Below are 13,565 nucleotides of genomic sequence, written 5' to 3'. Positions count from 1 at the left end.
CGGCACCACAGTCCAAGCCCTTCTGGCAGAGCCTTCCAGCCCCAGCGCGTGGGGGGAACACGGGGGAGTCCTCTGTCCCTTCCTTTTCTCATCCCGCCGTCAATTCGCTCCTCCTTCCTTCCCTTCTGTTGTCTTTTGAGACAGGGGTTTTCTGTGAGCCCAGGCTGGCCTCAGACTCATGGCAATCCTGCCTCGGTCTCACAGGTGACAGAATAATAGGCATTCGTCTTCACCCCTGTCCTGGGCGCTCCTTCTCTTATGCTTTCTGCCCCTCCTCCTCCTGTGCCCTCCCAGGAAGCAGATGTCCCCTGTGAGACACACTGGATTCCAAACCCATCTGGACATCAAGGAGGGTCAGGCTGAGCTTCGCAGTGGAAGGCCTGGGCCTCTCTGAGGACAAGGACAGTGAACACAGTCAACACCAAGAGGGTAGGAAGGTGGTAGTCCTGGGAGTCCCCGGGAATGAAGATTTGACCGTAAATAAGTACTGGCTGTAAGTGGAGATCTGCCTTGGGTCAGGCCATGAAACCAGATCTGACCTTACTGCTAAACCCCCTTTCTCTGCAAAACCAAAACTTGAGGCCAAAACCCATTCCTTAAAATTATAAATCAGGCTGCTGGAGTCTACTTGGAGGGCGAGGGAGGGGGGGCTTGGAATCCCAGCCAAGTGCTACACAAGCTAAGCAGCCATCTCTGGACTGGTCTTCTGCAAAGGGGCTGTGATAGTTAATTGTTTAGGCTGACGTCAGGATCGGAACCTAGGATCCCAAGGTCCTTAGCATGGCTCTGTCTCTTCCAATATTCTTGGCCTCTTTAGAGGCCTCAGTTTCCTGGTGCCAGGGGGCCCTTTAGCTCCCATAGTCTGTAATCTCTTGCCCCTTTCAGAAGCAGCCTCGAGAATGCAGGTTTCCCCCCGAAAAGTCCTCATGGGAAAGAACCCCCCTCCTCCACCTGTCCCCATCACTCTCTATGACCTCCTTACTTCTTGGTCCCATAAATCCAGGCCACAGCGATGTTCTCAAGGATGACGATGACGGTGAGTGGCAGGGTGGCCGAGTAGTCATCGAACATGGTGACGAAATAATTTCCGGAGCGCTGGACGAACAACAGCCCCACGAAGAATGCAAAGACACAGCAGCCCACTACAGAGAGCCGAGAGGCCGGTGTGGGGGCAAAGGTGCAGGGTGGGGGGGACCCGGCTACCCCCCCAGCATGCTGCTCCCAAGCAGGCCTGCAGCCTGCCCCCTCTATGATTCACAGGCACGGCCCTGCCCTGCAGGAGAGCGCTGGAAGCTGAGGTTCTGAGCTCCCCCTACATCAGGCAGGGGACTCTTGAGGAAGGCATCAACTCTGCTTTCTCCGCCCCCCCCCCCCTCCCAACTCATGCTCCCTGCTCTGGGCACAGCACCAAGCCCAAGGCAGCTGCTTCACTTAAATACTGAACTGAATTGAGATGATTCAACTGATTAGTCCTACGATCCTTTCCCGGGAAACCTTAGTTTTCCCATTTGAAAGGAGGAAGCCACTACGCCACTCCTCCTCCCCAGGGATGCAGGGAAGAGGTAGACGGGGATCCTGAATGGCACATCCAGGTCCAACTGTCTATCATCAGGGAGAAGAGCCTTCTGCAGATGGGGTGACAAACCGCCCAATCAATTCAGAACCTGATTGTCACATGCGTGCCGGGCTGGTGTCTGGCAGGGTGACAGGGAGTTACTTACCTGTGAAGATCTCCTTGGGCACCTTGAAGGTGTCGATGATAGGTGTGGTGATTCCCGCCATCGTCCCGATCATGCTGCCCAGGCCGAGGTTGATGAGCATCAGGAAGAACATGACAGACCAGAAGGGGGAGGCCGGGAAATGTGTCATGGCCTCAGTGAAGGCGATGAAGGCCAGGCCTGTGCCCTGCACAGACTAAGGGTGGGGCAGAGAGTGGGGGCTACTCTTACTCCAGAGGTCCTCTGCCTCCTTCCCTCTGGAGGAACAGGAATCACCGTTCCCTCTTTCACAGGGCTCCCCATTGCTACTTGAACTCTTTTCAGCTTGAAAGAGAGGATCTCAAACCATAGTGAACATCAGAGTCTCTGGAGAGAGTTAGCTGTAGTGACTCACACCTATAATTCCAGCACTCAGAGGGCTAAAGCAGGAGGACTGCCAAGAGTTCAAGGCCAGCTGAACTTCACATTGAGGTTCAGGCTTACCTGGACTACAGATTAAGATTGTCTCAAAGCAACCACACTAAACTAAAATGTTAAAAAAAAAAAAAAAGTCCCTGAGAGTTTCCCTAGGGGACCTAATTCTACAGGTTGTTTCGGGACCCCAGTGGTCCAGGTGAAGATGCTCCCATCTAGAAACACACACAATGTAGGACCCTGCTCCTAAGACTCCTCTTTGCTGCAGCCACAGTGACCACTCCCAGTTCTGAACTGCTGAATTATAGACACTCAGGCTCAGCTGTCCAATGGGAGCAACTAGAGTCTTTAAATACCCACCCTTGTCAGGTTCTCCTGCAGAGACCACGATTTCACTGGGCAAAGGTTAAGGTGGTGTGACGTTTTCTAAAGCTATCAGGGGTCTCGTGGACAGCCCAAGTATGGAGCCACTGCTTTAATACAAGGGCCACACTGCCTGCTCACGTCACTCACAAGTGTCCTGTTACCTGGAGGGAACTTAGGAGTTCTCAGTTGTCATTTAGCTACTCTTGAAAAAACCTGCTGTATTCCTAGCGTTATCAGAAGATCAGGTCACGGCTGTGAGAAGGGGTGGAAAGAGAGGATGCTGCCAGTTGGGCTCCTTTGCTCTTGAGTACGGGAGAGAAGCCAGAGATAGTGGGATGCAGCGCCCCCGGACTAGTGAAGCTGTCTTTTTGCTTTTCTTCTGTTAATCCTTTTTATTTAAGGGCACAGAATCAAACCCAGGATGCTAGACAGGCACTCTACCAACAAAACTACAGCTCCAAGCCATGGAGCAGCCTTTGGCATGGATCTCAGACACCTCTATGGAAAGCTTCTGGTCTTGTGAAGAAACTCAGGGGCTAATGGGGCTTGCTATCCCCAACATGCGCCTTGGCTCTAGCCAGAGGCCTGGGATCTGTGGATCTGTCTGGTTGGTTTGCTGGTACCACTGTAGCAGAACGGTCATTTTGAAAGTGCCCAGAGGTGCAAATGCAAACGCGAGAAAGTTATCCCCACCTCAGCCTGAGCACTAATGGGGAGGAGTACCTCTGCTTAGCCCAGGAGCTAAGTCTCACTGTGACGGTGGAAGTGGGAGCACTGACGAGAGCAGGCGTCTCAAGGGATGAGGCGAACAAGGACTCTGGAACTAGAGCACTAATTTGTTTTCTTGCTTACTAGCTGTGAGACCCTGATCTCTCCCACAACCTACAGACTCCTTATTGATAAAACTGGGAACAATATTCATACTTAACTCATAGAGCTGCCGTAGGGGTCAAAGGAAATGGGAACTGGAGGGAATTAGCAATTACCTGGTCCACAGCTGTTGTTCTAAGTGGATTGTTTACACGGGGTCCTGTGTAGAAGAAGCCTGCTCAACAAAGGGGGATCCCGACTCAAACTGACAAGGGCTCCTGCGATTTCAGCGTTCCCTTTGACCCTCCATCTAATCATAAGCTTCCCTCTGGGCATCCTGACGCTTCCAGCCTTTCTCCATCTGTGCTCATAGTGAGTCTTCACGTGTTAGTAAGTGCATGACTCTGCGGCCATGGTTCTCAACCCGTGGGGCGTGACTCCTTTGGAGGTTAAACAACCTTTTCACAGGGGTCACATATAAGATACCCTGCATATCAGATATTTACATTGCAATTCACAAATGTAACAAAACTACAGTTATGGTGTAGCAACGAAATAATTTTATGTTTGGGGGGTCACCACAACATCAGGAACTGTATTAAAAGGTCACAGCATTAGAAAGGTTGAGAACCATTGCTCTATGGGCTTTCAAGGCCCAAGCTCCAGCCACTGAGCTTATCTTCGGATTCCTGCTTGTCCTAGGAAGGGCAGTTTGTTCCAGTACCTTGTCAAGTTCATCCTCCAGGAGGCAGGGATCCAGGCCCAGGGCTGAGAACTGTTTTTCCTTAACAGTCATGATGACGTTGTACATCTCGGAGTAGTCCTTGGTGGTCAGGTGTGAGAAGTTGACGTGGGGTGGAATGAGGTCACGGCTCAAGATGTTGGAGTTGAGGTACCCTAGAATCTTCTCAGCATTCCTGCATTGCAAAGAGGGCAGGACCTGGTAAGAAGGGAAGTGTGGGACCTGAGAGACCCCTCCCAGAAACCCAGGCAGGGCACCCATAGGCCACTGACAGAGACATCCAGGAGCCTATTCTTGTGGGCCAGGGCTGAGGAAGATGATGACCTCATCCCTTATGGGATGAAGGGGGCCTCTCATCCTGCCCAGCCCACCTGCTACCTTTGGGTGAGGCAGGCAGAGAAAGAAGGGACTGGAGGGGTCAGGCCACCTACTCGACCACACACTTCTCATTCATGATGTTGGCTTTGAAGCCCAGCACAGCAAACACCACGAGGGTGGCCAACACCGAGGTGAAGAAGTTGATGAAGGACACCAAGGCAGCATCGAAGTGGCAGTTATTGTCCTGTTTGTTGTAGCTGGAAAAGGCGATGACACCTCCGAAGCCCAGCCCCAGGGCGAAGAAGACCTGGGTGGCTGCCTCCCGCCACACCTGGGGGTCCAGCATCTTGTCCAGCTATGGGGATGACCATGGGGACAAAGACAGAAACAAAGAGATGATGGTTTTACCCATGTGCCCACCATCCCCCACCCTTTCCGCAGCCTCCAGAGCTGATGCAACATGGCCTGGTATTAAGCAGTTGTGGCCGGGAGATTCCAGGCAATTCCCCTAACTCTTCCACGCCTCAGCTTCCTCTGGTGCAAAGGACAACCTCAAAAATTAAAAATGCTGAGTGCTTGCTTACACAGGAGGCTGAACTATAAGAGAATTTGGGTGGCGTGGAGCTATTCCCAAAGTCTTTTTCAATTCAAATTTTCTTTCCCTCTTCATTCCTCAAGGTAGGAGCTAAGGAGAATGAACGAGGCAGGGTTCCAGCATCCTTGGAGTTTATGGTCTAACTGGAGAGATGGACATTGGTAAACTGATCCCACCAACAGATGCTAAATTGCAAACATGGCTGGGACAGTCGGCACTCGGTGTTCAGAACAGTTGTGACAAGAGGGTCAGGATGCTGCCCAGGGAGAGAATCCTCAAGCTGGCCATCTGACCCGGGACAGCAGAGATAAGAATATTGAGGAAGAGAAATCAGTGTGGGCATAGGGTGGCTTATAAAGGACATGGAAGTGCCTGAGGGGTTATGACTGGACTGGTGACGTGGTATAAATGGTCTGGCACAGGTAGGGGTGCAGGGGAGGCGAGCAAGTGGGGTAGTACAGGTGGGATGATACATACAGGAGGTGATACAGGTGGGATGGAGCCGTGCGTACAGCTGGGATATGTGGGAGGGGGAGGTGATCTAGGTGTGATGGAGCAGTGGGTACAGCTGGGGTGATGTGGGCAGGAGAGGTGATACGGGTAGGATGGAGCACGGGGTACAGCTGGGGTGATGTAAGCAGAAGACGCCATACAACAGTGCTGCAGGGGAGGGGCAGTGCAGGGGGGATAGTTCGGTGGTGCTGAGGAAACCCAAAGAGGCAAAGGCCTGTAGAGATCTTGGTATTCATTCTAGGAAAACACTTGATCCAGGATACACTAAGGAGCTGAAGAAAAAAGGCCGCTATTAGATGTGCATACACAATAGTCATCGGTGTATGGAGCCAGGAAGCCGCAAGGAAGCACCTTCTGGAGCTCCAAGTGGCCTGGGATAGTGGCTTTCCTGCGGCCAGATGGTGCTGAGGGAGAGATTTAAAAGGGAGAATGAAGACCTGAAAGATGAACTGGAGTTGGGTTTGCTAGACTGGCCGGCCATGTTTGTGGTCTCCCTGGAGAGGGGGCTGAGGGAAGAGAGGTCCAAGGCACTGGGCAGAGCAGGTCTAGAAGGCAGTTTAGAGAGGTTAAGTTTAATGGTCTGGGGACTGTTGAACAGGTAGATAGTGCAGTTTACTGCAGGGAGCACAGCTGGAGACCGAGGTTGTCCTGTAGACAGACAGCGAGAAGAGGACAGGTCCTGGGGCCAAACCCATCTCTAGAGTTTCATGCAGGAAAGAGAAAGTCACCTCCAAGGGAGCAGTAGATCCATGGTGGGGGGGGGGGGGGTAGGAGGACCTGGATGTGGTACATCATACAGGGAAAGTTCACATTCCCAGTGACAGATCCTCCGGGAGGGTGCCAGCGGCAGGAGGTCACAGGTAGAATTAGCTGCTCAGGGATCCAGAGGTCCTGGAGCCAGGTGGAGGGAGGGAAGGCAAGAAGCCTAGGGAAAGAGTAGAGTCCAGGCATATAAGCTAGTTCTTGGAAGGGCCAGCCTTGGGCAGCAGAGCGGGTATTATCAGGAAACATCTGTGAAATCAGTGTTGCTGTTTTTCTATATTGTCGTTTTTTGTTTCAGGTGCTATGACTTGATGATTGGATGAAAACTTGGTGGGGGCAGGGACGTAGGAATGGAGAGTGGAGCTGTCTTCCACAAGAGCCCTTTGAAGTCCTCACTAGAAATGAAAGAGGGAGAAGGACAGGACAGGCTGCAAGCAGGTCGGCACCTCCAGTTTCTGCCTGCCGTTCGAGGTGTTTTTAATTTGACAGCCCTGCCTTCCCTGAAAAGCAAGAGGGGAAGGTGCGGAAGGGCAGATGCTGTATCAGTGGTCATGGAGGAGCCTGAAAGACAAATGGTCCTGGAAATAGGGAAGGGATCGCCTGTGGGCCACTGCGTGTGCATAGACAAAGGTCTGCTCTGAACAGATGTTTGTCTTATGAGAAAGGGCCTCACTGTGTACTTCAGACTTGCCGGGAACCCATGCTTTTCCTGTGTACACCACTATGTCCAACACATTTTCACTGCATGTGAGTGCTTGTGTACACGAGTGCATGCGTGTGTGCGTGAGTGTGTGCATGTGTGTGTGTTAATGTATACTATAAGGGGTGGAACTCTGGGCCTCCTGCATGCCAGGATCCTGTTCTGCTTCTCAGCTCCACCTCTAATACAGAAGTCTGGCTTTTGATACAGGATGAATGTTTTGACTTTTGCTTTGTTTTGATTTTTTTGTTTTGTGTTTTTGCTGAAGTACCCAGGTCCAGGGCTCCTATGTAAAACCTTGGGACTTGAGTGAGGCTTTGCTTCTGATTTTAATTTAGGACAGTAATATGGTGCCGTGAGACACAGCCACATGAACATTCCCCAGCAAGATTTGGGGCGGGACCCTGTAATCAAACACTTCGGGATGTCAGCAGCACAATAGGAATTTTCACACCAAGTGAATCAATAAGGACTATAAATAGGCTCGCATCTGTGCAGGTTGTTTGCCCTCCAAGTGAGTTCTACAGGAACCAAAGCACCTTTTTTTTTTTAAATTAAGAAACAGGGGTCTGTACTGGGTTTAATAGGAAAGCAGAGATTAGAGAAAAGGAGAACAGTCACTTGATTCTGAGAAATGACTCTTTAAACACCCCTCCCTCTCCAGAAGGCTCCAGAAATGACTCTTTAGACACCCCTCTCCAGAAGGCTCCAGAAATGGGCTGAGGGATTATATATACTCCCTCATGATGGTTGTGTGGCCATCACCGGTGTTTCCTGATGTCCACTGTGAGGGTTTCACCTGTCTTTGAGACCTAAGCATGGGACTTTGTTAGGAATTTTGTCATTCCCTGAATCTATAGTGAGAATGCTGTGATATGTCAAGCCCCATCACCGTACAGGGCAAAATTCTTAAACAAAAGCAGCTATTCCAGGGGAGACAGCCCAGTCCCAAACTGACTAGTGGGTCTGGTCTAATAGCTTGAGGGACATCTCAAAGGACAGGGCAGGGTTCAGGTACATGCAATCATTTTGGTTATAAACAACTGTTTCTTTTATTAGGACCACAGCTATCATTGCTCTTTTTATATATTATAAGATAAACAAAAGTAGAAATGGGCAGTGCAGCCAGCCCCTGCTATAGCCATTGCCAGTTTAAAACACGATCAACAGGAGACCAATCTTGTTCTTCTGGATCCCACCCCCACCCTTAGCCCTAGATGATTTTGAAAGAGACTGATAGCTACAAATTGAGGTTTGAGGATCCATAAAAATCACCTAACACTAAAGCTCGCCCTTGGAGGGGTGACTGCCCTGTGTGAATGTTCTCCCACACCCTTGCTCCTAGTCCATAGCTTAAATGGGGGAGCATTTGCTGCTGGAGATACCCAAAGCTAATCTGGAAGTGGACTACATCAGGAGGCTTCGGGAGAGATCTCCTGACGTTACTTGATTTTAAAGGAGGCTCTTGTCAGGCTTCACGGGATGACAGTATGTACTTTCAGCAAGTGTCAGCGTAGGTCAGTTGAGACAGGATGCTCCACGTCCCTTCCAAACATTGGGATGAGACTACAAGAGGAGAGGCGGGCAGGGATTTTCTGCTCTGGAGAGAAGCCCATTCCCTTCCTGGAGCCCAGTGTGATGTAGCACTGGCTTCCTGCTGTTTCTTTCGCACAGCGTCTAAGTCACTTCCTGTCAAGGGAACGAGGTATTTTGCAGCACAGAAGATGTTTTCTGAATGCACAAGCAGCTGCTGAGCACCTGCCTGAGTGACACGCGACAGCAGCACACGCGTGACGGAAGCACACAGCCTTGCTTCTCGGTGCTTCTCTAGCACCTGCTCTGGCAGAGCCAGACTGAGCTACAAGACACCAGATGGCACTGGAGTGCAGAGTTCCCAGTGCCTAAGAACGGTGTCACCTTCACAAGGGACAGAGACAAGAATAGCTGTGCTTGCTAGGTGTACCCCACTTGCCAGGAGCAGTCCTAAGAGCTCTGTTGACAGCTCTGCAGAGGGGTATCACTTGCACCCCCTCTTGCAGCTGTAGAAGTGGGCCCCAAGAGTCAAGGAACCTCCCTAGTGGAAACTGGGTGGTGAGCTGGTCACAGGGGTCGCAAGGCTGGTCATCTTCTTCGAGAGGTCTTTGCTCAAATGGGAGTCAAGAAAGTCCCTCAACCAGACTGTTTGACTGGGATCTTGGAACCTCCAGGGACCTCTCTGCTTTTCCTTGAGAGTTAATATATATATATATATATATATATTCTTGATCCTTTGGGCTCCTGTAGTGATATTTCATTTTTATTTTTAATAGATAAAGCTTGTCTGAAGGTCAGAGAGTAAAACAACCACACTGATCAGCCTTAAAGACCAGTCAGTGGTGACACACACCTTTAATCCCAGTAGCCACGCTAGTTTGCCATAGAAATCGGGCAGTAGTGGTGCAAGCCTTTAATCCCAACACTAGAGAGGAATATAAAATGGGAGGAGATAGCTCTCAGATACAGTCTCATTCTGAGATTCCTGGAGGCAGAATCGCCATTTCAGACTTAGATAGAGAGGTAAGACCAGTGGCTGTTTGCTTTTCTAACCTTCAGGTTGAAACCCAGTTTCCGTCTCTGGGTTTTTATCAATCATGCTACAGGCTCCTTTTCTTTACCACTTAATCTCAGAAGTCTAGTTTCCTTCCCCAGAAATAAGTAACTGTGATTTTGGCTTTCTGAGTATTATTCCAGAGGTTCAGACAGACACCAGCACATGAAACAGGCATCTCATGTTACAACGCCTAGCGCGCTGCTCTGCTGTCTCACTCCATGGTTAATTTGCCTCTTTGGAAAGCATCCGTAATCAGAACACTTACCCGGAGAGGCATTAGAAGGCTTAAATGAATTGACACACACGATGAGTATAACACAACTGTTTAAGCACCTCACTGACATGGAAAGCAATGTGCTCTCAGAATGTTCATTTGCAAAAAGCTGCACCTCAGATTGCTGAGAGCTGGGGTGGCCCATGCTACTGAGGTCACACCCATTCCGGAGCCATATCTACCAGACGGCTTTTAGGGTCATACCTGTCCACTATTCCCAAACGGACAGTGACCTCACACTCACACCTCCTCAGCCCTCCAGGGTCCCTCCTTCATTCCTACTCCAAGTTGGCCACTTGGTTTCCTGCCTCACTGAGAAAGATGCCACTATTGGAGGAAGACCATTAGAACCCCTCCCTACAGCTTCTTCCTGCCAGCACGGTGCCAAGGGCTGCCCTCTCCCTTGGTGAGTGTGGATGCAGCTAACGTCAACTCTTCCCCCAAAGACACTGGGCCTCTCCCTGATGTCATCTGGATCTTTTTAAAGTGTTCAGTTCAACAACGTTTAGCATACCAGTATTGAGCAATCAGTACCACTATCAGTTTGGAGCCTCTTCCTTGCCCTTAAGAGAAGCAACTAACAGTCGCTCCTCATGATCTCCCCTCAAGTACAGCCCTCAGTGACCACTAGTGCCCTGTCTCTATGGATTTGTCTATTCTGGACACTTCCTATGCTTGAAATTCCACACAATGTGGCCTCTCAAGTTTGAATCCTTTGATTTGCTTAATATTTTCCGGGATCTTCCGTGCCGCGGCATGTGTCAGTACTTTATTCTTGTGTGTTTTGCACACGTGTTCTTAGGGGTGAGGTTGTCTAGATCTGTGTGTACACTAGTGGAGGTCAGAGGTTAACCTTGTGTCTCTTCCTCAGTTGCTCGCCACCATTTACTGTTGAGATGGGTTTCTCCCTGAATTACCACTTCATTGAACATGGATGGCTAAATTAGCTGAGCATCAAGTCCTAAGGATTTTCCCATGTCCACATCCACAGAGCAGGGATTCCAGGTACATGCCACCATGCCTGGCTCTTTTATTTTAGGGATCAAATTCATGGCCCACGCTTGCATGGCACACACTTTAACGACTGTGCCATTATCACAGCTCTGGTACATCCTTCCTTTCTACGGCTGGATACCATTCCGTTTTATGCATCTACCACATTTTGTTTGTCCATTCCTCAGCTGATTGACATTTTGGTTGTTTCTGCTTTGGGGCTATTATAAACCACGCTGCTATGAATATTCATGTTCCAACTTTGTGTGAATTTACATTTGAAGTTTTCTTGGATACACGTCTAAGGGTAGAATTATTGCATCATGCGGAAACACTAGACTCTTTTTTTTTTATGCCCCTGAATCAATTCTAGCCTGTCGGTGTTCGGTGAATTATTTTCATCACTATATAAATTCTGGGATAATATCCTTGACCCCAGGGCCCTCTCCACTTACTCTTGTATTTCTCATTTTTGTTTCCTTTTATGGTGAAACTACTGAATACAAACGCCCTCTCCCACTTGTCTCTGATTCATCACCTCGCATTCACTACTATTAGAGTTTGTCCCCAATGTTCTACCAAAGCATCTCTTATGAAGGTCACCAATGACGTTTCCATTGTCAGATGATTGGTTATTTCCTGTCTTCATCATCTGCCCATCTCAGCTTTGCTCAAGCATTTCCCTGACTCTGCCTGGGGGCGTGGATATGTGTGCTTCCTCTTCTCTTCTGCCTCCCTTACCTGCTATCCTTCCCTCAACCCGAGCCAAGTCCTCCTTTCTGACAGAGCTTGCTCTCCAGTCATTATAAACCAAGACATAGCTTCCATCCACTATTCAGAACTCCCAAATTTGCTCCTTCACCTGTTACTTCCAGATTTATGGACCAAATTACCACACCACGTCTTCACTTGCCTATCTAGTGGACATTTTAAAATTGCCACATCCAAAACAATAGTCTGGGTGTTCCTCCTAAATTCTGATTCTCCCACCATCCTTCCCATCTCTGTAAATGTCATCTTCATCCTTCTGGCTGCTCAGGCGAAAGATCTTGGGGTCACTCTTGGCTCCTCCCACACCTCATATCCAAGCCACGGCAAACCCTCTTGAGCCTGTTTCCTAAGCATTTCTTTCTTTCTTTCTTTTCTTTTCTTTTTTTCTTTTTTTTCTTTTTTTTTTTTTTTTGGTTTTTCGAGACAGGGTTTCTCTGTGGTTTTGGAGCCTGTCCTGGAACTAGCTCTTGTAGACCAGGCTGGCCTCGAACTCACAGAGATCCGCCTGCCTCTGCCTCCCGAGTGCTGGGATTAAAGGCGTGCGCCACCACCGCCCGGCTTCCTAAGCATTTCTTCAACTTAACCAACTCTCAGCCCTCCATCAGCACTTGGCTCACTGGTGCGTCTCATCCAGTGACCCACACAGCAAATCTCCCTCTTCTCCCCTTGGACTCCCCATGGCAGTCTTCTCTAAGAGGCTCAAGGTGGCCATAGCACCTCATCCCTCTGCCCATAACCTGCCACTGGCCAGAGTTTACACAGGGGAAATGTCCAAGTGTCTTTATGGCCTCCCGGACCCCCATAGCCCTAGTCAGACCACAGTCCTGCCTCTCTCCCCTCCTTTTTTTCTTGCACACTTCCTAGAATTCACAAGCTGCTCCAGCTCAAGCCCCTTTCACTCATTATCTCTCTGTCTAGAATGGATCTCCACACCTGCGTGTAGCCTGAACCCTCAGTACCTTAGGGTCACTATTCAAATGCTCTTCCTCAGTGAGGCACTCCTTGACCACACATGAAATAAAATAAAATGCATTCTGTTCTAGAAGCTCCAATTCTTTGTTCTCTGCTTTGTTCTTCCCCTCACCACACTGTTCTGCAGCAGTTCTGCATCTTCCATCATCCATTCTGAGGGCTGGGGGATTTGTCTGTTGTATTCATGGGCTGAATATCTGTCTTAGAACAGTGTTTGGCTCTAGCGAGCCTTTGTTGGATGAATGCAAACATGAATGATAGACATTTGGGTATTTGGAGCATGCTAGTCTTTTGCTACTAAAACAAATGCTGTAGCAACCAATACTGAGTACTAACCATTTTGCTTATATATGACTACATTTGTTGGGAAAGGACATAAATGTTCATAATTCCAACTGTTTGGGAGTTTATATGACAAAAAAACTCTCCATAATTCACCATTATATGTTGGGCAAATTACATGAGAATTGTATGGCACCCCATGTTGACCTGGTTTTGTCTTGGATGAAAGAAATGATAAGGGAAAGCTCTCTGGGAAATTCAAGTTGTTAATTAGCTATTAATACCAGTTACTATCTCATCAGGGCCACTAGAGAGTCATCATAGCATCCTGGTCACACAGCACACCAGATCCACTAGCTCTCTGCTTGCAGACAGGGACAGAAAGGATAGGTCCTATAGCCTGGATATTTTCTGATGTTTAAAGAAGTCTGGGGCGGAAGAAGGACCTCTCACATCATCCGGCATAGTATAAAAAATAGTCTGAGATGTCTTGATCAAAATTTTCTTGGACTTTGTTCAGGGATTCGAGTGGCATGACCTCTTGGGATATTGTTAATATTGTAATTCATAGGAATGAATGAAACCGTGTTCATCCTGGGCAGCTCTGGACAGTGACCTGGTGGTACTCTGTGGCGCCAAGAACTTTAAATGACCCCAGAGATCTCGTATCTCCCAGTCCTGAGCTACAACAGCCACCTCTCTGCAATGGTCCTCAGCCTGACAGACCATCAGATGGCTGTTGCTG

General features: G+C 49.1%; 1 protein-coding gene across 2 annotated transcripts in view; it reads right to left on the bottom strand.

Annotated features, from left to right (window-relative positions):
• LOC121445535 (sodium-dependent neutral amino acid transporter SLC6A17-like) overlaps positions 1 to 13,565 on the bottom strand; it is a 49,602-nt gene that overhangs the window by 5,439 nt on the left and 30,598 nt on the right. For both annotated transcript variants that reach the window (XM_041647682.1, XM_041647757.1), the window contains exons 7-10: positions 4,482 to 4,723; positions 4,033 to 4,225; positions 1,722 to 1,914; positions 983 to 1,142 (exon numbers count right to left, since the gene is read on the bottom strand). In XM_041647682.1, coding sequence (XP_041503616.1) covers positions 983 to 1,142; positions 1,722 to 1,914; positions 4,033 to 4,225; positions 4,482 to 4,723 — 788 coding nt within the window. The remainder of the gene's footprint in view (positions 1 to 982; positions 1,143 to 1,721; positions 1,915 to 4,032; positions 4,226 to 4,481; positions 4,724 to 13,565) is intronic.

Source organism: Microtus oregoni, unplaced genomic scaffold (assembly GCF_018167655.1).
Source record: "Microtus oregoni isolate MIOR12 unplaced genomic scaffold, Mior012 000000F_ref0000247, whole genome shotgun sequence".
In the NCBI taxonomy this organism is placed as follows: Eukaryota; Metazoa; Chordata; class Mammalia; order Rodentia; family Cricetidae; genus Microtus; species Microtus oregoni.
The sequence above is the reverse complement of the archived record's forward strand: the minus strand, read 5'-3'. Positions and strand labels throughout refer to the sequence as shown.